Below are 26,157 nucleotides of genomic sequence, written 5' to 3'. Positions count from 1 at the left end.
ATGAACAGACCAATCACAAGCACTGAAATTGAAACTGTGATTAAAAATCTTCCAACAAACAAAAGCCCAGGACCAGATGGCTTCACAGGCGAATTCTATCAAGCATTTAGAGAAGAGCTAACACCTATCCTTCTGAAACTCTTCCAAAATATAGCAGAGGGAGGAACACTCCCAAACTCATTCTACGAGGCCACCATCACCTTGATACCAAAACCAGACAAGGATGTCACAAAGAAAGAAAACTACAGGCCAATATCACTGATGAACATAGATGCAAAAATCCTCAACAAAATACTAGCAAACAGAATCCAACAGCACATTAAAAGGATCATACACCATGATCAAGTGGGGTTTATTCCAGGAATGCAAGGATTCTTCAATATATGCAAATCAATCAACGTGATACACCATATTAACAAATTGAAGGAGAAAAACCATATGATCATCTGAATAGATGCAGAGAAAGCTTTCGACAAAATTCAACACCCATTTATGATAAAAACCCTGCAGAAAGTAGGCATAGAGGGAACTTTCCTCAACATAATAAAGGCCATATATGACAAACCCACAGCCAGCATCGTCCTCAATGGTGAAAAACTGAAACCATTTCCACTAAGATCAGGAAGAAGACAAGGTTGCCCACTCTCACCACTCTTATTCAACCTAGGTTTGGAAGTTTTAGCCACAGCAATCAGAGAAGAAAAGGAAATAAAAGGAATCCAAATTGGAAAAGAAGAAGTAAAGCTGTCACTATTTGCAGATGACATGATACTATACATAGAGAATCCTAAAGATGCTACCAGAAAACTACTAGAGTTAATCAATGAATTTGGTAAAGTTGCAGGATACAAAATTAATGCACAGAAATCTCTGGCATTCCTATATACTAATGATGAAAAATCTGAAAGTGAAATCAAGGAAACACTCCCATTTACCATTGCAACAAAAAGAATAAAATATCTAGGAATAAACCTACCTAAGGAGACAAAAGACCTGTATGCAGAAAATTATAAGACACTGATGAAAGAAATTAAAGATGATACAAATAGATGGAGAGATGTACCATGTTCTTGGATTGGAAGAATCAACATTGTGAAAATGACTCTACTACCCAAAGCAATCTACAGATTCAATGCAATCCCTATCAAACTACCACTGGCATTTTTCACAGAACTAGAACAAAAAATTTCACAATTTGTATGGAAACACAAAAGACCCCGAATAGCCAAAGCAATCTTGAGAACGAAAAATGGAGCTGGAGGAATCAGGCTCCCTGACTTCAGACTATACTACAAAGCTACAGTAATCAAGACAGTATGGTACTGACACAAAAACAGAAAAACAGATCAATGGAACAGGATAGAAAGCCCAGAGTTAAACCCACGGACATATGGTCACCTTATCTTTGATAAGGGAGGCAGGAATGTACAGTGGAGAAAGGACAGTCTCTTCAATAAGTGGTGCTGGGAAAACTGGATAGGGACATGTAAAAGTATGAGATTAGATCACTCCCTAACACCATACACAAAAATAAGCTCAAAATGGATTAAAGACCTAAATGTAAGGCCAGACACTATCAAACTCTTAGAGGAAAACATAGGCAGAACACTCTTATGACATAAATCACAGCAAGATCCTTTTTGACCCACCTCCTAGAGAAATGGAAATAAAGACAAAAATAAACACGTGGGACCTAATGAAACTTAAAAGCTTTTGCACAGCAAAGGAAACCATAAACAAGACCAAAAGACAACCCTCAGAATGGGAGAAAATATTTGCAAATGAAGCAACTGACAAAGGATTAATCTCCAAAATTTATAAGCAGCTCATGCAGCTCAATAACAAAAAAACAAACAACCCAATCCAAAAATGGGCAGAAGACCTAAATAGACATTTCTCCACAGAAGATATACAGACTGCCAACAAACACATGAAAGGATGCTCAACATCTTTACTCATTAGAGAAATGCAAATCAAAACTACAATGAGATATCATCTCACACCAGTCAGAATGGCCATCATCAAGAAATCTAGAAACAATAAATGCTGGAGAGGGTGTGGAAAAAAGGGAACACTCTTGCACTGCTGGTGGGAATGTGAATTGGTACAGCCACTATGGAGAACGGTATGGAGGTTCCTTAAAAAACTACAAATAGAACTACCATGTGACCCAGCAATCCCACTACTGGGCATATACCCTGAGAAAACCATAATTCAAAAAGAGACATGTACCAAAATGTTCATAGCAACCCTATTTACAATAGCCCGAAGATGGAAACAACCTAAGTGTCTATCATCGGATGAATGGGTAAAGAAGATGTGGCACATATATACAATGGAATATTACTCAGCCATAAAAAGAAATGAAATTGAGCTATTTGTAATGAGGTGGATGGACCTAGAGTCTGTCATACAGAGTGAAGTAAGTCAGAAAGAGAAAGACAAATACTGTATGCTGACACATATATATGGAATTTAAGAAAAAAAAATGTCATGAAGAACCTAGGGGTAAGACAGGAATAAAGACACAGACCTACCAGAGAATGGACTTGAGGATATGGGGAGGGGGAAGGGTAAGCTGTGACAAAGTGAAAGAGCGGCATGAACATATATACACCACCAAACGTAAGGTAGATAGCTAGTGGGAAGCAGCCGCATAGCACAGGGAGATCCGCTCGGTGCTTTGTGACCGCCTGGAGGGGTGGGATAGGGAGGGTGGGAGGGAGACGCAAAAGGGAGGGGATATGGAAACATATGTATATGTATAACTGATTAAATTTGTTATAAAGCAAAATATTAAAAAAAGAAAAAACTTGTTAGGACATATGCACAGGTTAAGTGGACTACACTTACATACATAGCAGGTGAAAGAGAATGGTCTGTTCTTTAAGGGTTTGCTCACTTAGATAGGTCATACTACTTTGGATCTGATAGAAACATTTACCATAATACCAGTCTCCCACCCCAGATAATTTCTTTTTGTTTGGGTATATATATACTGTGTTTAATGTAAACAGAGGGTTTAAGGAGTGTGCAAAACAATATACCTGTTCAATATGCTGAAGCATTTCTTCATGTAAACACTCCCTGTGGCATCTTCTTTGTGCCATGTACTATTCTAGGCACTGGGATTCAGTGGAGGATAATAGAGACGTAGTCACTGGCCCTCCCAGAGTTTATGTTCTAGTGGAATATACACATAAGGGAACAGAAAATTACAATCCAGGGTTGTAACACGTTGGAAGCACTTTGGAAGTGACACTTGAGGCTTAAGTAGCAGTTGGGTGAAGTGAAGGGATGTTTTCTAAGCAGAGGAATGGTCCATGTACTAAAACCTGAAAGCAAGAGAGGGTATGACACAATTGAGGGATTCAGCAGTTTGTAGTTAATTCCCTGATAGAGGGAAGCAAGGGAGTGGGAAAATTTAAGACTGGAGAGTTGAACAGGGTCTCAAATATCCAGTTCCTTTCAAGCACTCCATTTGATCATAAAAGCAGTTGGGCGCTAAGGAAAGGTTTTAGGCAGAACAGTGACATGATCAAATTTATGATTGAGAACAGGGGTTGACAAACATGAAGGATCAGATAGGAAATAATTTAGGCTTTGAGGGTCAGGTGGTCTCCATCTCAACTACACAGCTTTGCCGTTGTGGCCTCAAAGCAGCCATGGATGATATGTAAATGAATGAGTGTGGCTGTGTTCCAATAAAACTTTATTTAGGGACACTGTTTTGATTTTCATATAATTTTCACATGTCACAAAATGTTCTCCTCTTGATTTTTTTAGCTATTAAAAAAATGTAGAAGAAGCCATTCTTAACTACAAGCCTTACCAGAACAGACAGATTTGGCCTGTGCACTCCTAGCATGCCAACCCATGGTAGATGACTTTGGCTGTGGAGGGAATGGACTGCAGGAGGATCGTAGTTGTAGAGACACAAATAGGGAGGCTGTTGCTGTGTTGTTTACAAGAGGCTATGGTAGATTAGTCAAGGGAAGTGGCAGTGGGTGGGGAGAGAGAGATTTGTAAGATATTTAGGAGATGGAATTGTTAGGACTCAGTGATTGAAAAGATAGGCAGGTTAAGGAAGATGGAGGACTTGACTGTGAAGCTTGGGTTTTTGTCTTTGATGGTGGGTAAGTGCTGCCATTTCCTTCACTGGGCTATGTAAGAGGAAGACAGGTTTGAAGGGCTGCATGTTTAGGGGATGAGGTTAAATTAGTTTAGTGATAGACATACTAAGTTTGAGACACCTGTAGAGTGGTCCAGAAGTTAATTTTAATATATGGGCTTAGTGTACAGAAGTGAAGAAGATGCTTACATATCAATAACTATTATTTTAAATTTCATTTGAATTTTCATTAAAATAATACATGTGAATGTTTTTAAAAGTCAGTTGAGACTTAAAGGCATATAACAAAGCACACCAGTTCACACCCTTCTCAAACCCATTTTATTCTGTTCTATAGAAGCAATCACCCTCAGATCTTCTGACCAGTTTCTGTGGTATTGGCCTCCATATTTCTTTTTTTAAAAACACCTTTTTGGGACTTCCCTGGCAGTCCAGTGGTTAAGACTCTGCACTTCCAATGCAGCAGGCCTGGGTTTGATCCCTGGTCGGGGGGGAGCTAAGATCCCACTTGCTGCGCAGTGCGGCCAAAAAAACAAACACCTTTTCAGCATATATTGTATTAATATTTATTGTACATTTTGAAAGGCTGAAAAAAAGTGGAGAAAAGGCTAAGAGGGCTATTGTTGACAATAACTCATCTTTCCTTTTTTTTAAAAATGAAGTATAGTTGATTTACAATATAGTTTCAGGTGTACAGCATAGTGATTCAGTATTCTTACAGATTATACTCCGTTAAAAGTTATTACAAGATAATGGCTGAAATTCCTTGTGCTATAAAATACACCCTTGTTGCTTATATATTTTATATATAGTAGTTTGTATCTTTCAATCCCATACCCCTAATTAGCCCCTCCCCTTTTCCCTTTGGTGCAAAACCTGTGAGTTTTGCATATACATTCATTTGTATTATTTTTAGACTCCACATACAAGTGATATCATACAGTATTTGCCTTTCTCTTCCTGACTTATTTCGCTACACATAATATTCTCTAGGTCCATCCATGTTGTTGTAAATAGCAGAATTTCATAATAGCAAAGAATTTCATTCTTTTTTATGGCTGAGTAATATTCCGTTGTATGTATCTACACCATATCTTTTTTATCCATTTGTCTGTTGAAGGGCATTTGGGTTGCTTCCATATCTTGACTGTTGTAAATAGTGAACATTGAGGTGCATGTATCTTTTTGTATTAGTGTTTTTGTTTTTTCTGGCTGTGTCCTTTTGAATTATTGTTTTCTCAGGGTATATGGCCAGGAGTGGGATTGCTGGATCATATGGTAGCTCTATTTTTGGTTTTTTGAGGAACCTCCATACTGTTGTCCATGGTGGTTGCATCAATTTACATTCCCACCAACAGTGCACAAGGGTTCCCTTTTCTCCACACCCTCTCCAGCATTTGTTATTTGTAGACTCTTGGATGGTAGCCATTCTGACGGGTATGAGGTTGCCTCCGTATTTCTAAGTGACATGCTTAGATTACTATTTTTTTGACTTACCAGTTTTAGAAATTTTCTGTTGACATCCTATAATGGTAAATTAGAGCTTGTCTCCCATATCCCCTTCCTTCATTTCTTCTCCATCAATGTCACGTCCCCCCCTTCCTTAGAACAAAATTATATTTCAGTTTTTGGTCAAATTAATAATTTGTTTTTACATTATTGTATCTACTCAAATATTATATAACACTAAGGCAATCTGTGTTATTATGCCACCACTCTTAATTTTCTTTGATGTTAATCTCTTCTTTATTTTCTTTACTTGTTTAGTGTTCCTATTACTAATTTTTCTTTTATAGTAGGTCCTCGTTGGTTATCTTTTTAAAGTATAGCAGTGGGTACATGTCAGTCCCAAATTCTGAATCTATCCCTCTCCCCAACCCTTCCTGCCTGGTAACCATAAATTCATTCTGTAAGTCTGTGAGTCTGTTTCTGTTTTGTAATCAAGTTCATTTGTATCACTTTTTTTTTTTTAGATTCCACTTATAAGCGATATCATAATGATATTGGTCTTTCTCTGTCTGACTTCACTTAGTGTGAAAATCTCCAGGTCCATCCATGTTGCTGCAAATGGCATTATTTCGTTGTTTTTAATGCCTGAGTAAGCTATTATTAATTTTTATTTTCTCCTATTTTCAATGTTTTTATTTGTTTACTCTCTTGGAGAGTTCCTTGACTTTATATCCCCTCCCATCTGGTGACATTTTAATTTTAGATATCAAATTGTTCATTTCTAAGAACTATTTGTTCTTGTTCTCTTTCTTTAATCATGTATAGCAATCTTTTCTTGATTCATGGTTAGAAGATTTCCACTTACCTCTTCAATGATATTCATTATATATTTTGTTTTTTTTTAAGATTTTCATGATTTTTCTATCATAATTTATTCCAGACTTACTGAGATTCCTTTTTTTAAAATAAATTTATTTTATTTTTATTTATTTATTTTTGGCTGCGTTGGGTCTTCATTGCTGCACACGGGCTTTCTCTAGTTGCAGCGAGCGGGGGCTACTCTTCATTGCAGTGCATGGGCTTCTTATTGCAGTGGCTTCTCTTGTTGTGGAGCACGGGCTGTAGGCGAGTGGGCTTCAGTAGTTGTGGCACGTGGGCTCAGTAGTTGTGGCTCACGGGCTCTAGAGCACAGGCTCAGTAGTTGCGGCACAGGGGCTTAGTTGCTCTGCGGCATGTGGGATCTTCCCAGACCAGGGCTCGAACCTGTGTCCCCTGCATTGGCAGGCAGATTCTTAACCACTGCACCACCAGGGAAGTCCCTTATTATATATTGTGTACTTTTCTTCTGTGCACTTGTAATAGCATTCATAGGCAAAACATTTTCTAGCAAACATTTTCCACATATTTTTCTGCTTCAGGGGTATGTTACACAGAATTTTGCCAGTATATATGATAATAAAATTTTTTTGTGAAATAATTTAACATACTAATTTTCAAATAGTCCATTAGTATAAAGATTTCCATAAATACTAAGATAAAGGTAAATATCTTATTATTTAAAACAAATTTATAGTTGTCTTGAGTCACCTGCTATGACTAATTCTTTGAACTGGAGTTTTCTTTCCTCATGTTCAGATCTCTTTATTCTAGTGATAAAATCTGATAATTGTAAAATTGAAGTCTTACTTTACACTGTAAATTTTTAATTCTTGAAACAGGGAAATTTATAAGCATTTCTTAAATATCAAACATGTTCTTCTCTTTCCCCTCCAAAAGCAGAAATTTCTTTAAATTTGACACCTTTTACATAGGCTATTCTATACAATTTCATTTTTATAACTTTTCTTCTTTATAATTAATTTATCTGTGAAATTGCCTCTTGTAGAACCTGGTTTTCTATCTAGTTTGCTGTCTTGCACCTCTCATACCATGTTAATTGCTAATTGGGTGTTTTAAATTCTTCTTTCGAGGAGCCAAAGGCAAAACTACTCCTTTTGGCTTATTTTTTTAGTTTGATTCTGAAGAAAAATGTGAATAATTTGATTAATTACATGCTAATGTTCCTCAACAGCCAAAAAATAGTGCTATCACAAGAAGAATTATAGATTGTATCATTGTTGGTTAGAAAAATTTTACTTTGGTATAGATAAGGAGTATTTTCTTTCAAAGTATTTGATTGATGAGGAGGAGGCAAATGCTGTTTTTAATTGCACCAATTTTGTGATTGATTCAAATTATAGTTTTAACTTTACCTCTATAATGAATGTGTTTGATACAAAATGTTTCAAATCTAGGCTGTCATTTAAGTAACAGTTGCCTTACTGGTATTGTGACAAATAAATGTTAATATTGTTTTGGAAAGATATTCTCATTTTGGGGGCAAAATAAAAAGTGAACTTGGAAAAATAAAAGCTTTTATTATTTCTTTTCTTTTAAATGTTTTAGCATCATGGTGACATCACCAGGAAAATATTACAAGTCCTCAGAACCTGTTATTTCAGCCGAAGAGCAGGAGACTCAGGTATGGCTTTTGTAAAAAGGCAGTTAGTTTTTGAGAAGATAGTTACGAGTCTATGCATGCTTAAAATTCTCTTGCCAGTATTTTAAAAATTGTTCTTTAGCTAAGAGTCTAAGATACAGTTCATTTTTCATCCTAAGGGGGAAATGTAATATCTGAAGCTCTAAAAATAAAGGGCTGGATTTTTCTAAGTACATTTAAACAAATGTTGTTTCTTTGCTTTTCGTTCAGAATATATTATATGGCAAATTGGTGGAAGCTAGGCAGAAACATGCCAATAAAATGAATGCTCCTCCAGCTATTCTGGCAACAAATAAGATACTGGTGGATATGGCCCAAATGAGGTAAACTATTTGCATATTTCTAACTTATTTTGTTCTAACATAATAGATTTGTAAAATACATCATTTAGCGATAATATGACTGTGGCTCCAGCAGTCACATCCAAGAGGTGGTTCCCAAATCTCCCATGTTGCTGCCAATGATCTGTTTCTTCACTGAGCTTTAGTCCCACATGAAACCAACTGTTTTCAGCAATCAGATCCCGTGTATATAAAATCTAACTCACTACCCACCAACCCTCCGTACATGCATTTCATGCAAATGCCAAAACTCTTCCTTCTGAATTCCTTATTTTTGTTAGTCATACTATCATGTTCCTAGTCATGCCTGTTTAATACCTCTGATACTACTTTTACTCTTCTAACATATATCCCCATCTTTCTCTTATATAGTTTTAGACTTTTTCATTTCAGTGTTTCTTCTGTATCTGTCTATGCTTTTCTTTTTTTAGTGACACCGTGGTAGTTCAGACCATTACCCTTGGACTGTTGCAAAAGCAAAAGCCTCTAACTAGTTACTCTTTCTTCAGCCTCTCTCTCTCTCTGTTTCGTCTGATATGTGAATACCAAATTAATCTTTATCATGTTGTACTTCTGCTTAACTAGTTTCCCACTGTCTTAACTTACTTAGCCCACAATTCAAGGCCTTCCATTTATGGACTTAAACCTTCTTTTCCATCTGAGTCACAGAATTTTAATGCTTAATCTTACCTAGATTGTTTACCATTTGTTTGTCTCCTTCTCAACTTCCATATACTTATTTAGAATGTTGCTTCTGACTTGTAGTTTCCTTGGTTTCCCAAAACTCCTATTAGGAAATCCTTTAAGATCTGGCTTTATTGTTATTTGCTCCATGAAGCCTTCCATGTTTTTATCAGCAAAGTGATTCCTCTGTGGAATGCATAAAGGACTTTTAAATGTAAATTTAAAAGATGATTCTATGGCATTTATTACATAATGCTTTATTTATTTTTTTGTTACTATTGGTATTCATGTATATGTGTCTTCTAGATTTTAAACTCTGTGATGAAGATGTTATATTCCTCATCTTTTTGTGTTTTCCAAAGCGCCTAGCACAATGCCTAATAATCACTAGGTGGTCAATAAATATTTAGAATAAATTATTTCCAAAGAATTGTTGCTTGGTAACTGTACTCATCTTGTATACTTCCTTTTCAAAAATTGCTTCTGTTGCTAAATTTCATTCAAGAGATGTTACTTTAGAGAAGAATTTTCTAATAATGTTACATAGTGCATATATCTTATAATAATTATTTCATTAAAAATAAATATTCAAAGACCACATTTTAATATTCAGTGAAGATATTTAAAGGAAAAGGAGTAATCATTAGATTGGCAGATTTTTAGAAAGAAGACATCAGACATTCTCTTCATATTGGACACAATAAGAAATATTAAAAGCCTGAAGTAGTTAGTTAGCTAGTTTATTGTTACAGGTAAAAACTTTGTAAATAATGAATGAGATTTTCTTCTGAGTTTCTTAGCCTCTTAGTTGTCCTCTAAGAATCATAAAACACAATTACTTGTTTTATACATTGTTTTTGGTTGCTGGAAAAAAATCCATGTTTATTGAGTGTCAGTATTGAAGCTAAATATCTATCAGCTGTGTTGCTGGAGTGGTAACGTTTCAGTGGTTTCTTGACTTTTTAATTTTTTTAAACGACAGACCTACTACAGTTGAAAATGTGAAAAGGATCGATGGTGTTTCTGAAGGCAAAGCTACGATGTTGGCCCCTCTGTTGGAAGTCATCAAACATTTCTGTCAAATAACTAGTCTTCAGGTAAAATACTATGGTTTGCAGGAGTTCTGAGAGAATAAACTTTTTGACAATTACAAAACACCCTTCAAAAGCAGCATTTTTTATTTCTATGCTGGACACAGAAAATGAATCAGATAGTTTCTATAGTAAATCAGTTATAAAAACATGTTATCAATTTTTTTAATTGAAGTATAGTTGACTTAAAATATTAATTAGTTTCAGATGTACAACATAGTGATTCAATATTTTTATATATTATACTCTATAAAGTTAGTATAAAATATTGGCTATATGCCCTGTGCTGTACATTACATCCTTGTAACTTATTTGTTTTATACCCAGTAGTTTGTACCTCTTAACTCCCTTTCCCATCTTGCCCCTTCCTCCACCTCTCTCCCCACTGATAACCACTAGTTACCTAATTTTTAAGATGATTCTGAAGTAACAGTTGTCAAACCTGCTCATGTCTGTTTATTTTGTTGAGAGGTTTTGTTTTTAAATCTGAATAAGTACTGTATTTTAGACTAAGAATTTATTTTACCTTCAAATGTAGATAGAAATTAAAGCTTCATTCATTCATTCGCTGTTCACTTCTGGGGGATTAGGGGACTAATTTAGAGGCAGAGTGGTCCACGTTATAGTTCATTTTTAGTCCCTCTTATTGGCTTAAAGGGAAGACTAGGAATTTCTAGTTTTACAACCATGTTTGTAATTACAAATATTTTATTTAAAACTTATTCCCTCTAACCTTATTTTACCTTTTAAAATCAATATGTAAAAAATAAAAAAACCTTTTTGAGCTCCTCATAAAAAGGGAATTTGGAGCTGTTCCTTAGAGGTTTTATTTGTGTTATTTTTTTCCCTAATAGCTAATGATCATGTTGATATTCTTTCAATCATTATAATGATATTATTTGATCATTTGTGCTACATTTAAAATTTTGTAGACAGACCTCTTTTCAAGTACAAAACCACAAGAAGAACAGAAGAAAAGTCTGGTGGTGAAAAATAAAGCAAGCTCACTTTCACAGTCTGCAGCCATCACATATTCTTTATTCCAAGAAAAGAAAATGTGTTTGGTAAGTGTTACTTTCAAGTTAGAGGGAGTTTTTAAATTTATCTAAATGTGTGTTATCAGCTTTTCAATATCAAAGTTGAGACTTGGGATAAATTTCTTCTAATCCTACAATATTTTATGTGGTTTCATTTTATAATTAATTTTAGAACAGAATGTCATTTGCTTTTTCTGCTAAGCCCTTTTCTGTTAATTAAGTAAAAACAGCAAGTATAGTTTGACCATGATTATCTTATAGAGGTTGTATCAGAGGTACTGATAAACACATTTATAGCTTAGGGATATTGGAGAAGCCATATTTTAAGACTCCATTTTTTTTAATGGGATTAATAGTTAAAAAACTATTACTGTATGTACTGATAAGAGATAATCTCCAAGATACATTGTTAATTAAAAAAAGGAAGATGCATAGCACTGTGAAAAACATACATAAATGTGTATGTATATATATTTGCATGCTTATATATTCACATGTCCTTGGGTATGTATACAAAAGTGCATAGAATATCTCTGAAGGATGTCGAAGAAGCTAGAAATAAGTTAAAAAAAATAACAAACTTGCTTTTCACTCTGTCTCCTCTAGTGCAATGTTCTATTTTTTTTAACCATGTGTGCTTGATGCTCTTTGAAAAAAATCTGATTACTGTGAAAAATGGCCATACTTAATGTTTCTTCATTGTTTTGGCATAAGTCCTTAAGGCTGTTGAGATTTTTAAAATCTACAAAATGAAAAGGATATCTTAGTGGAATAGGGACAGAATGAGGCTTCCAGCGAAGTTTCACTAATTTGCATTCCTGTCCTCTCTGATGTTAAATTGGTTTAGATTAGGCTGTATGGTCCAGGGCCTGCTTTTCCTGTTCTCTGTGTCTCCATCCACTAGGCTATGTTACACACTTTCTATTCTGGTTAATAGCCAATATAAATAAGAATAAACAGTCCATAGCTTATCTTAGTCACTTAATATATGTTCTACTTACATAGCCAAACTCCTTAATTAAAAGTACAAAAGCCATTACACAAAGAACCAAATAATTCCATTGAACCATTTTTGAAACATATTACATGATAAATAGGAACTTTAAGTTCATTCTCTTATTTAAACAGTAGCTTACATGTACATGTAAAACATGCTTGTATATACACAATTTGACCAAATATGTATGGTATAACTGTATATAATTACTAAGAAAATATGGAATAGCCTCCAAATTTTTAAAATAAATTGTACTCTCATACTTAGCCAGGATATGAAGTTTCATGTATTATATTACATATTCATGGTTAAAAATGTGAAGAGTGGTATATCTTCATTTGTGTCTTTTGCTATTATTTGGTTGTATATTATTGTGAAATATTGTGGTGTAATTATCTGTACTTCCCAGGAGTCTGAGGGGGTCTTGCCAGTTACCCGCAAAATTAAACATGCCTAAGGACTAATTAATCAGGAGGAATAATACAATTAGTTTTAGGTAATACGATGACTGGTATCAAATAACCCTGATATTATGCACACATGGTACACATCTTCTAGTAGAAAAAGTGTAGACATTTAGTGAAAGTAACTTAAAACCTTCCTTTGAAGGATGAAAATATTGCTCTAAATGCTCTATTTTGTGAAAATAACAGCATTCATACAAATACAGTCCAAATTCAGACTTTCAAGGTGTGTTAAAAAAGTGTCATGAAATAATTTAGAGCTGAGTGACTAAACTTTCTGAATGTTTAAAAGAATGTTTTATCTAACAGACATCTTAAATGGATTTGGAGCTACATTTGTTTAAAAGCTACATAAATATGTAACAGTGTCCTTAATTTAGCACAATTCATGTTAAATTCAATGCTAGGCAAATGATGACAGCCACTTGTAAATTGTGGTTATTATTATTTTATGAATAGAGCCAATTTAAAGCACTTTTTAAACTCTTCTTGAGAACCTTTTCTAGAGTACATTTGGAGCCTTATGTTATTGCTAAGCATTTTATGATTTGTCTTCCTGGAAATACATATAACTGAAGTACCGTGTGTTATTTCAAGTATATATATTATTGGGTTACAGTTTACTGTATTTTTAAAAGGTTGTGGCAGCTATTAGACTTACGTAGAATGACTACTCTGTCACTAATAGGTTTTTAAGGTGAATAATTACAGAGGGATGAGGATTGATTTCTTAGCTAAACCTGGGGGATTTTGCTTTATTCAATATAATAAGTATAAAAAGTAGCACCTGTGGAGTTCTAGCATGTGAGTCATTTTAAAGAATTAGTTAAAATGAGAAATTTAAATGAAGGTTTAGTCCACTGTTTATTTCTCAGTGAACATTTACTACCTGAAGGTTTTGGACCTTGTATTTCTATACAGTACAGTGGAAACTTAAAAAAAACTCACTGGTTGTTTTGCTGCTATTTCTCTAGAAGAGTGTAGCTGAGAACAGGATTCTGCCTCTCACAGCAGTTGGCATGCACTTGTCCCAAGCGGTGCAAGCTGGCTACCCACTCGATCTGGAGCGAGCAGGTCTGACTCCAGAGATTCAGAAGATTATTGCTGATGTTATCCGAAACCCTCCCATCAACTCAGGTGATAACCATGACCCTGGTCTGCAGCCTTAATGACTTGAGTCATTGAACCCAGATGAAGTAAACAAGCAATCCACTAATATTTTTCACTCTGATTGCATTAACCCTTTATGCTACTATGAAAACTTTACTTTTGTAATGCTTTTTATTGTTTTAGAAAAACAACCTTTCTTCCCATTATCACTCAGAGAGAAGTCTGAGTCTGAGAAATTCTTGCTTTTTTTTTCAGCTTCAGGTTACAACTTCCACACCCGTCCCCCAAACAGTGCTCTTTCATCCTTTTCTAATTTCTACTTCATCACTTGAAAAAAACACACATTCATTCCCCATAGCTCACTGACTCTTAGCTTTTTTCTAAATCTTTCTGATTCCCTGTCATTGGTTTTACCTAAGTAGCCTTTCTCATCAATACAGTCAATAGTGTCAGGCACTGTGGCGTTGAAGGGATGGACTGAGTTCTCTTGGGCCCCTTGTAGAAGGGTTTCCTCCTGCCACATTGCTACAGAACCTCAACTGTGCTCATGGAGATCAAGCCCCTTTGTTTGCCTTGCAGAAAATTTAAAAATAGGCCTATTTTAAAATTATGATCCCTTTTTTACAGAAGTAAAGATGAGGTGGATTAGAAGGATTTTCACACCCTAAATGTAAACTAGGTGTGTTATAATTCAGTAAATCTGATAAACTTTTTTTGACTGTTAGGACAGAGCAGTGGACATACAAAAAGCCTTATCTCCAAAGCTGCAGTGCAAATAGTTAAACTAGTTACCTCAAATTCTTTCCCACTCAGGAACAAGTATACAGTTCTCCCCCCAAATTTAGAAATAAGGGAAAACAGATCACAATTAATACTATACTTAACTGATCAGAACAAAGGTATTTAAGTCACCTTCAAAGGCAGCATTTGTTCTAGACTTGAGCAAGACTTGACTGAAGGACACCTCCATCTCTCCTTCCATTGCTCAACCTTGGAGGCAAGGATAGAGACGGAGGCAAGTTTGGGCAGTGGTCCTCTAAGTTAGTTCCAGGAAACCGAAGTTTCTCTTTTTACTATACCATGTTAAAGTTGTACTGCCAACTATTTAAAGGAAAGAAATATGCACTTTCTAATCCTGGTCAATGAGACTTCCAAGCGTTTTCAGGGCCTGTTGACAGCTTATGTCAAGATCTTATTTGAGGGAGATACCTTAACAACTAATTCTGCTTCTGTATCACAGCTTTCTGGTTATGATTTGATTTCCCATGTAGGTCTGTCTATAGGGAAAATATGTTTTAGTCTTGCTAATCTGGGTGCTTATCTATATGATAGTTGTGAATTCATAATTGGAAATTAATGAATTGGCATTTTGTGAGCTTGGTTAATGTGGCTCTATTAAGGTTAAAGTAGGTTTGTAAATCTGAAAACATGAGGGCCAAATCCTGTACTGCAATAAAATATCCAAGGTCACTTAGCTGTGAGTCACCTTGTGAGGAAGCTAGCCAGCTCTCCTGGTCACTCTCCAGTCTTTCTAACTTCAGCAGCCATTTTACTAGAAATTAAGGAAGAGGAAGGACAACAGTAATTAATTGCAGGGTTAGAATTGGGATTGTATAAAACCTCTCCTTCTCCAATGCAGAATGAAATAGTATTTTAGAGAAAGTCAAAGACTCAGATGCCTTCTTGATTTTAATACCCTAGAATTATTTTTTCCTTTATGTATGTATTGTCTCTCAGGATTTAGAGAAAGATATATCTTCGATGAGCTGTTTGATAGTATGCAGTATTCTCTGAAAGAGTTTGTGCACTTTTTTTCCCTTTTCCCTATTGTCTTTACTATTATACACTGAGTATAGCAAATAAATTTTCATTCAGTTAAATATTAAATTGAAATTCCAAAGAACAATGGAATTTAAATTATACTTATTAAACACTTACTTCATCTTTCTGTCAATACACTGTATATAGGTTGTACAAATAATACGAAAAAATATATTATTGTAATTTACTTCCAAAGCCAAAATTGAGAAAGATAAGTATCATGAGCTCTAAACTTTATTTCTTTTGATTGTATGGTTATAGTCTGTAATATATCATTTATTGATGTGAAATTTTATTTTTGAATTCTTATTTTTCCTTGATAAAATACTATTTGTTCTCTTAGTGGAGGAAACATTGTTGAGTTATAAATTATAATAAGAAATGAAGACATCTATGCCACACTAATGATTCAGATATGATATTTCATCTTCTACTTAACTGTAGCCATATCACGTAATTTGGTGTTTTAATGAACAAGTTTGTTGGCATTTAAATTTTGCACCATCTTGAATTGAGAATTTTCTATATTTTATTATGGCATAATCTTAATCTTAAAAATAGAGTATTTGTGAATTGAGAAATTATATCTATTATTTTCATGCTATCTTATTTGCTAAGTAGGTTTTGTCCTTGTAACAATATTTTAAGGAATTCTGTACCTTTTTATTCTTTCAGTTTTTTCCATGTTTACATGACTTTAAGCTTCTTCTTTAATGGAGTTGAGATTCTAACTATGCTTAATAATAAATGAAGCAAAGTATTTAATGAGGTACCTGGAAAGTATTTTTAATAATTTTGTTCTTTCATTCTTTATGTGCATGTAACTAGAAAATTAAGGGTGGCTTGCAAGGGACCTGCCACAAAAGTAGGGGTAATATGATCTCTTTTAAGCACTGAAAGAATGCAGGCGGTGCTCATTATTTCACTCTCCAATAGATATTTTCAGCACTTACTTGTGTGGAAAGTTAGGGCAAATAAGATCTGAAAATAAAATATCTTTCCCAGAAAACTTATTTAAATAATAAGCATTTAAAATAGTTGACGTGTTTTGTTATGCTTCGATAGCCATTGAAAGAATCCTTTTTATTAGCATCTTATTTACAAGTATGATTAGCTTCTATTTTAAGGCTAAATTATTTTCAAAAAATTAACTTATAATTGATATTTGGAATTTCTGTGGATGGTGGTTTTGATTCTCAGGGCAGCCCTCAAAAGACGTTTTGAAACAGAAGTTCAACAGAGTCGATAGCCTGACCTGACTCTGGGTCTTGGAGGCAGGGGTGCAGGTGGTACAGGAGTGAGGGGACATGTTTTACTCCATTTCTGTTCTGTAAGGGGATAGGCATTTGAAAGAGGAACACTTTCTTTGGCCACCTTCCTCCTTCCTTTCTACAAAACGTCACTATTTCCAGCTCATAGGTTTTCTGCAGTGTTCTGTGTAATTTATTTTTAAATCTTTTTTTTTTTTCATCCTTTACAGATACAAATAAAATTAAACTAATTAGAATGTATGTTCCTGAAAGCATTGACACCTACCTTATCTACATGGCAACTGAGATCCTGGAAAAAGACTGCGAAAACAGGATGCTATGCCCATCTTCATGTGATTCCAGCAAAAGGAGATGTTTCCCCAACTCTGAAGAGAGCTGTTCAAATTCTAAGAGAAGGAAAGAAGAAGTGGGCACTAATACCAAGGTGTTAATTATATGTAGAATTTTCATATAGTGTCAGATAGTTCAATTTGCATATCTTAATACCAGAATGCTGTATTTTTTGAACTGTTATAAATTCTGATAGAAGGTTACTTTTTAGAAAATCTTGGTGCTGTATTTCCGTTGCTTTTCATAAATCCGATCTGAGAAAAGAGATTTTTTTTAAACAATGGGAAAAGAGGAATATAGTCCATCTATTTAGCTTATTGTATGGGAGTGTCAGCTTAAATTTTACCTCTACCTTATATTGACTATATAGTTTGGAAATTCTCTTTCTTTCATAGATATATTTAATATTGGCTGTAAGCATATGGTAGTTTATGTGGTTAATGAAAATAAAACCAAATTCTATGATATATACCTCTCCAGATATTGGAATTTGTCTGTCATTCTGTTACTCCTCAGGCTCTGTTCCTGTTATATTGAATCTCTCAGGTACAAGGATAATTGTAGTTCATGGTTCTGGCCATATCCCAGTGCACTTTTGCATGATCAGAGAAAGACATTGAGTTTAGTATTATTTTTACATGGTATATTTTATTAAAATCAAATGCTTTGAATATTATTGCTGTGTGTTAATATGAGATAAATAAGTAGTAATCAGAGAATAACTATTCTTTGACATTGTGACTCTACTAAATGATTGAAAAGACTTGAAAATTTGACCTTTAATATCTTCCAGGTCTAAAGTTCCATGATAAAAGCTTGTGAAAACTATAATTTACTCAAAAATTACTTTAGTTCCTAGATGATAAATTCAGCATGGTGGTAGGTGGTTGCTACTATTTATATTAGAGAATTAGGGACTTTATTTCAGTTCTAAGTAATCTCTATAGGATTTCCAACAGTTAAACTCCTTTTCTCAATAGCTTAAAAAGTAAGAGGAACTGATCTTTTAAAATTCTGTCCTTCAGCTAGATTTGTATATAGTCATGTACTAGATAACCTAATGAAATTTGATTAACTGGAATTCTTTACATTATTTTGGCAGTTGAATTAGCTATAAGAAGGGCATTACTAACACACCACTGTAAAGCAATTATACTCCAATAAAGATGTTAAAAAAAAAAAAGGGCATTAAAGGAGATATACGTTGGGCAGGTGGTAGTGAAATTTGGCTGCTATTCCCAGCCTTTTATTTCTGAAATGTATACCAGGTGCCTAAGACCTTATTTTTTTCTCAGCTGTATCTGTCAATAGGAAAAGGTGTAACTTGTTATTTTTCCTGAATACTGAAGCACATTTATAGTGAAATACTGTTATAACCACACATTAATATTATTGCTTTCCTCCTATTGAAATAACATCATATTCTGAAAAAAGAGTGGGGGTAATTTGGGGGGTGGGTATTTAAGTGGGTGGAAATTAAGCCTACTGGATTCAGCCTTTTCTTTTTCCCCATTTAGGGGAACAAGAATATTGGGGCTAGGAAGTAGATTAAGGGGTGAGTGAGCCAGCCAAAGTGTTTTTCTTTCGTCTGCCTTCCAGTATAGAAAGCTACTCTGAACACTGTAGAGTCTGTTGGAGGCCTGGTTTCAGGATCTTTCATGTGTTAACATTCATCTTCTCTACTGACCTGGGTTGTATCTCTTAGTCTGTTTCATCTTATGATTATGAGGTTTCTAATAAAAAATAATGTCAAAACAAATTCTTCTTATTAGTTGATGCATTGTTAGGTTTACATCTATTGTGACTGCGGTTAAGATAGAAGCTCAATCATGCCTATGTTTACTGGAGGAAGATTATGTCTTCTTTTTTTTTAAAGGCTATTTATTCTTTTTTTTTTAAAGACCATACTTCATTCAGATTTCTTTTGCTTTTTTTAAAAATTTTATTTATTTATTTATGGCTGTGTTGGGTCTTCGTTTCTGTGCGAGGGCTTTCTCTAGTTGCGGCAAGTGGGGGCCACTCCTCATCGCGGTGTGCGGGCCTCTCATTATTGCGGCCTCTCTTGTTGCTGAGCACAGGCTCCAGATGCGCAGGCTCAGTAATTGTGGGTCACGGGGCTAGCTGCTCCGCGGCATGTGGGATCTTCCCAGACCAGGGCTTGAACCCATGTCCCCTGCAGGGAAGCCCGATTATGTCTTGATAATGGTAGTTCTGATTCAATATACAAAGGTACACAGTGGATTCTTTAAATGTGTAGGTATTTTTTTATTTCTGGAAAGTTTTCTTAAATTGTAGATTTAAAATTTTTGTTTATTTCAGGAAGTTTCTAAAAATTTTACCTTTTGGTATTTTTGTCCCATTGCTTTGTAGTTCTTCTTAACGGACTTCTGCTCTCTATATGTTGGATCTTCTTTACTGAGCTACAATATCTGTCACTTCTCATGAATTCTTTTTGGCTTTTCATTTCTCTTTAAACTTTTCTTCTTTTTCACCTTCTATTTCTGTTTGGACACAATCTGTTGTATTTATTGCTATGTTCCTTATAGTTTAATATTCACTTCTATAATTTTTTCTTTTATTTCTAATTCTTTCCAGAGCTTTTCCCCTCACTTTTGAATTTTTCTGATTTTAATTTATGATGTTTGTTTTGAATTATTTTCTTAATGTTTTTCAGCTCATTTTAGGAGGTTACAGTTTTCTATATCTTAGCAAGTCGGTGTCAGATTTGACCTCATAACTTCCTGTTGCTCCTTTTTGTGTGAAATTAGTTCTCCTGCACTTTCAAAAGACGGCATGCTTCAGGATATTTTTTCCAAGTTCCCAGAGCTCTCCTGTTGATTTTATGTAGCATTCAAAATAGGAAAACTTGGTTTATGACATACCCCGTTCTGCCACTTTTACCTGGACTTTCTATTCCCTTTGCCTCTATTATACCCGTCCTGCTTAATTTTGATTTAACCCCAGCAGTTCTCAGGGTCAGGCCTTCACCTGGAAGTTAATAGGTGCCAGCTGCTCTAGTCACTTAAGACACTGCTGTGGACCCCTTTCCATCGCCTGCTGTTGCATTGGGCAAAGGCCCTCCCACTTTTCAGATGCTGTTCTCAAATAAACCTTTCCAGTGTATGCCTGTGGGCTGTTTGGTTCTCCTGTTCTCAGGCACCTCACTGCCTGCCTCTGCTTTCTCCCACACAGATGCTGTACATGCAGGTCTTAGGGCTGTTGGTGGTTTTTCCTCACATGCTTGTAGTTTCAGTTTCCTGAGGATACTTTTAATAAACTTAGTTTCTTTGTAAATGTAGATGATGAATTTTTGGTTTTGCTCCCTAATTCTATCTGTTTTAATGCTGGGATTCAGAGAGATTAAAAAACTATGCTGCTGGGCTTCCCTGGTGGCGCAGTGGTTGAGAGTCCGCCTGCCGATGCAGGGGACACGGGTTCGTGCCCCGGTCCAGGAAGATCCCACATGCCGCGGAGCGGCTGGGCCCGTGAGCCATGGCTGCTGAGCCTGCGCGTCCGGAGCCTGTGCTCCGCAACGGGAGAGGCCACAACAGTGAGAGGCCCGTGTACAGCAAAAAAAGAAAAAAAAAAAAAAAAAAAAAAAAAAAACTATGCTGCTGCTGCCACCGTCTTCCCAATATGCCACTTTTTTCCATCTTATTTTTCTTGACTGCCTGAGAGAGAGAGAGAGAGAGAGAAAGAGAGAGAAAGGGAGAGAGAGAGAGAGGTCTCATGCCCTGCCACTGAGTTTCATTATAAATTAAAACATACAGGGCTTCCCTGGTGGCGCAGTGGTTGGGAGTCCGCCTGCCGATGCAGGGGACACGGGTTCGTGCCCCTGTCCCGGAAGATCCCACATGCCGCGCAGCGGCTGGGCCCGCGAGCCATGGCCGCGGAGCCTGTGTGTCCGGAGCCTGTGCTCCGCAACGGGAGAGGCCACGGCAGTGAGAGGCCCGCGTACAGCAAAAAAAACAAAAAACAAAAAACAAAAAAAAAACATACAACATTTTTATAAACTACTTTAAGATACTCAGGAAAAATGCTGGGGGGGTAATATTACAATCATTATTGTTAAAATTCAGTACCTCAGAATAATATGAATTTTCTTAAGCTTTGCTTTTTTAGGCATAGTTTGTTATTTTCCTAAGGAAATAGTGCATGTAGTAACTATTTTGTATTCCACAAAAATTTTAAAGGTTGATGGAAAACATTCTTGTGATTTTTCACTGAAAGATGAGAGTCACAGAAATTCACTAAAACTAACTTCCTGGAATCAGCCATTCAGCGATCCCAAAACAGAAGATTCCTTTGTAGATTCTCATTCACAGGTAAAATTGATTTAATAAAATAGTTTTCATGACAAATATATTATTCTTGATAACTAATATACCTAGATTTATCTTAGTTTTTAGATGAAATTAAATGCAAATATAATGTACGTATTTGCTTACATATATATGGGTACATATTATCAGCAAATGAGTTAATGTTTTATATTCTCAACTTAATGATAGTGGCTTATTAATAGAACTTGGAGTACCAAGTAAGTACTTATTTCAATTTAAGTAAATACTTACTTTAATTTTCATTATGATTGCTGGGAATTTTAGCCTTCTACTAATGAAGGAAATAGTCACTGAAAAGTGTTGTTTCTGTTATTAGACCTCATAATTAAAGTCCTCCAGATACTTATTGTTGAGACTCAAAAGATACATTCAGTGTAAGCAAGTGTTTTACCCCTTTCTCAATGAAATAAGCTCATTTTTATAATGATAGGATAAATGCTGAATATCATATTCTATCAATATAAAAATGTTATAGTAGATAAGACTTGAAATGATATTAGCTACCAATTAATGAATACCAAGAATAAATCAGGATGTGTTTTGATATTTTGTAACTCTCCAAATAATCCAGTGATACAGTATTATATACTGTTATTCTCTTTTTCTGTGTGAAGAAATCAAGGCTTTAATAACATTCGTAAGGTCATACATGTAGGAAATGACTCAATTAGAACTCAAACCTAGTTCTGTTTTTTTTTTAAGTTACTTAAGCTTATTTTATTTATTTTTATTTATTTTTAATTGGAGTATAGTTGCTTCACAATGTTGTGTTAGTTTCTGCTGTACAACGGAGTCAATCAGCTATATGCGTACATATATCCCCTCCCTCTTGGACCTCCCTCCCACCCCTCCTCCCCCATTCCACCCATCTAGGTCATCACAGAGCCTGTCTGGTTTTAAAGTCCCTGCTTATTCCATAGTATTCGGCTACGGCTACAACAGGACTTCGGGTTTTTTCCTTGGCTCTGTTATCATTCAGATCTTGTACTCTGTTTTACTTTTTGGCTTTGTTATAATTTTAACTGGTTTCCTTCCTCCAATTGCCCGTAAACTCTAATTGCAAGCAATGATAGTTGTCTGTGGCTGCAAGGGATTTTGATAATAAAATTCTGGGGGGAAGAGTACTTCTGGGCCAATTTCATCTCTACCCAAATGCCTTTTATCCATGCCAATTTATATCCCTAATACTTATTATTTCTAAGTCAATCATTATAGTATCATACAGTGTGTATAAATCTAATCTGTTCTCCTGGTCTTGTCTTCCCTGTGAGGAAATAGGTGCCTGGGAGAAAAGTTGCTATCTTGGCTGTTTTTTTTTCTTTAGCTTTTGCTAAAGTGTGAATAGCCCTTTCTTCGGCACTGGATTTATTTAAGTTGGAATAGATAGCAGCTTTTACCTTTTAAAAATATAAGGTCACACAGTTTTTTTGTCAAGGATTTTTTACTTTTTTTCCCACCTTTAAATGTTTTGAAGCCATTGTTAAACACAGAAAACATAATAAAACATAGCAAGCAGTTAACAAACAATTCATAGATGTAGTCTTCATTCTTGAAATGGAATAAATTATACTGGTATACCTTAGGCTAACAGACACATTGTAACTTAGATGAGACCACCTTACCTTAAAGCCCTCAAATAGTTCCAATAAATAGATTAACTCTCCCAGATTCCAAAGTATAGTCATGTTAGAATGATTTCTCCATCATGTTGGTTTAAGGAGCTAGAGTTCAAGCTGAGATAACACAAATTAATACCATTTTGAGCTTATAGAACTTACCTATTAAAAGTTTTAATAGGTATTAAATTACCTATTAAAATTAATTTAATGTACAGATAATATAAGTATACAACCACTGCCTTTGGGTTTAATTTTGTTTTCAGGGACCTTTAACTAGGGTTCTGAAGCTTCATTTGGTGCACAGGTCCCCTAAAATTAGGCAAAATATCGTGCATGTGTACTTTGTCTTTTTTTCTCATAAGTGGACCTCTAGTTTTTAGCAGGTTCTCAAAAGAGTCTATGAAACAGACCCTTTTTTTTCCCCCATTTATTCAGCAAATGTTTTTTGAGTACCTGTTATGTCTCAGCAACTCTGCAAGGTCCTGATGATGCTTGAACCACTTCCCTAGTCTGTCTACCAGTGTAGATGTACAAGTTGTATGCTTTTTAAAATGCCTAATATAACTCTGTGTGTGTGTGTACACATGCTTAGGCAGATGCCTTCCTTGGAACATTAAATTCACCATTTTGGCCAAGCTAAAGCAAATACACCATGGGACATAGATCTGAAATAATATCCAGTTCTTTCCTTTCCAAATGAGAGTCTACACTTGAGTGTCTAAAAATAGGTAACAGCATGGCAGGTAATTGCCTAAAAAAATGATATAGTTGATTTTGTCTCTCTCTCATGTGTTTATTTTTGGATCCAGAAATAAATTCTGTAGATCATTATTTTGTTTTATTTGGAAAGGGAAGGCTTGTGGGTGTATATTCAATAACCTATGTTACTTTGCAACTGAGACACATATTCAGCAGTACAAATATATATATATATATATATATATATATTTTTTTTTTTTTTCTGTTTCTTTCCTATAGACTTCGTCTGAAACCTCAAAGAGAAAATTACCTGGGTGGTTTGCCAAAGGAAATGAGACCTTACCTGATGCCAGCAAGAAATCAACGGCCAAAACTAAAAAGAAAGGTCTTTTTAGTTAAACTGGCAACTGCCAGAGGAATTATGTGTGTCTTGCTGTGTTTTAAGAGGGAAGCTGTATTTCATTTCTGAAAAGAGTGGGGAGTAATATTTTTGTTTAAAAATTATTCTAATCTCAAAGTAAAACTCACCTATTTATTGAACAGCTGGTGTCTTAAAACAGCCTTGTCCAATTCACATAAAGTTGAGTCTTCTGAGAGCCTGAGTGAGTACCTCATAGAACAGAATCTTAGTTTCCTATGAGATTGCTTTAAGAAATCATGTTACTGCCCTGTTTTCTAATCTCTTTACTTACTTCAGCAGTATGTTTGGAATATGTAATGTGCGGTGATTTAACATAGATAACAGATTATCAGTTGTAAGTGATTATGTGTGTGATATGAAATATTCCTTTATTACCAAAATTCTGTCTTATAAATGAAGAACGCATAGTTATTTTACAAATTGTTTTTTCTATTGTTAGAAGAAACTCTTATACACATTTTTTTTTTTTTTTTTTTTTTTTTTTTTTTTTTTGCGGTATGCGGGCCTCTCACTGTTGTGGCCTCTCCCGTTGCGGAGCACAGGCTCCGGATGCGCAGGCCCAGCGGCCATGGCTCACGGGCCCAGCCGCTCCGCGGCATATGGGATCCTCCCAGACCGGGGCACGAACCCGTATCCCCTGCATCGGCAGGCGGACTCTCAACCACTGCGCCACCAGGGAGGCCCCCTTATACACATTTTAAAATGATATTAGTGGACCAGACCAGTGAAAATGGAACATTTCGGGTTCTGTGTGAATAGAGGAAAGAATATAACAAAGGAGACCAATTGCACTAGACAACTATGCATTTTGTATATTATATACGATTTCTATTATTTTTCAAATAATAAAAAAAAGTCTTTAGTACTGAATATTATAAAGGTATGTATTTTACACTTTCATATACTGAATTACCTTGAGCACCTTTAATTTTTGATGTCAGAATTTGATTCTAATATCTCTTTATGTAGCACATTAACTGAAATATACAAAACACATACACTGAATTGGGTAAATGATAGTTGATATAACTTTAAGCAGTTCACCATATGGCATTTAATCGACTTTTTGTAAATAAAAATAACTGTCATTAATAAAGAAGAAATATATGTTTGCTGTAGAAGAATTAGAAAATCCAGAAAAGTGAAAAAAAAATCACAAAAGTTCCACTGGTAGGTAATCAGTTAACCCCTTTCATGTATCCTGCCAAGCCTTTTATTTATTGATTGATTGATTTTGGCCGCACCGTGCGGCATGCAGGATCTTAGTTCCCTGGCCAGGGATCAAACCCATGCCCCCTGCAGTGGAAGTGCAGAGTCTTAACCACTGTACCGTCAGGGAAGTGCCCTGCCAAGCCTTTTTATATTCACTTCTTTTCTTAGTTTGTTACATGAATAATACATGAATGAATATTCTTTGTAAAGTATTCAAGCTATACTTAAAACATTAAAGTCCCCCATATACCCGTTTCCCCACATCCCATTACCAGCCCCTTTCCAGAAGGTAACTCCTATTGAATATGTGACGTTTTGTTCTCTAGTCACTTCTTCTGCATTTACGTGCCTCTGCATGTGTAGCTACACATACATTCTTGTTTTTTTTTGCGGTACGTGGGCCTCTCACTGTTGTGGCCTCTCCCGTTGTGGAGCACAGGCCCCGGACGCACAGGCTCAGCGGCCATGGCTCATGGGCCCAGCCGCTCCGCGGCATGTGGGACCTTCCCAGACCGGGGCACGAACCCGTGTCCCCTGCATCAGTAGGCGGACTCTCAACCACTGCGCCACCAGGGAAGCCCCCATTCTTGTTTTTTT

At 35.5% G+C, this 26,157-nt stretch overlaps 1 protein-coding gene across 5 annotated transcripts in view; it reads left to right on the top strand.

Moving 5' to 3' along the window:
* The window catches only part of WRN (WRN RecQ like helicase), a 135,027-nt gene extending 110,224 nt beyond the window's left edge, over positions 1–24,803 (top strand). For all 5 annotated transcript variants that reach the window (XM_081221208.1, XM_081221210.1, XM_081221207.1 and 2 more), the window contains 8 exons: positions 8,027–8,102; positions 8,331–8,443; positions 10,128–10,242; positions 11,169–11,300; positions 13,709–13,871; positions 17,146–17,360; positions 21,460–21,591; positions 24,207–24,803. In XM_081221208.1, the coding sequence (XP_081077334.1) occupies positions 8,027–8,102; positions 8,331–8,443; positions 10,128–10,242; positions 11,169–11,300; positions 13,709–13,871; positions 17,146–17,360; positions 21,460–21,591; positions 24,207–24,326 (1,066 nt within the window). In that variant the 3' untranslated portion in view covers positions 24,327–24,803. The remainder of the gene's footprint in view (positions 1–8,026; positions 8,103–8,330; positions 8,444–10,127; positions 10,243–11,168; positions 11,301–13,708; positions 13,872–17,145; positions 17,361–21,459; positions 21,592–24,206) is intronic.
* The last annotated feature ends 1,354 nt before the right edge of the window (positions 24,804–26,157 follow it).

This window comes from Mesoplodon bidens (assembly GCF_964165515.1).
Source record: "Mesoplodon bidens genome assembly, chromosome: 20".
Classification (NCBI taxonomy): domain Eukaryota; kingdom Metazoa; phylum Chordata; class Mammalia; order Artiodactyla; family Ziphiidae; genus Mesoplodon; species Mesoplodon bidens.
The sequence above is the reverse complement of the archived record's forward strand: the minus strand, read 5'-3'. Positions and strand labels throughout refer to the sequence as shown.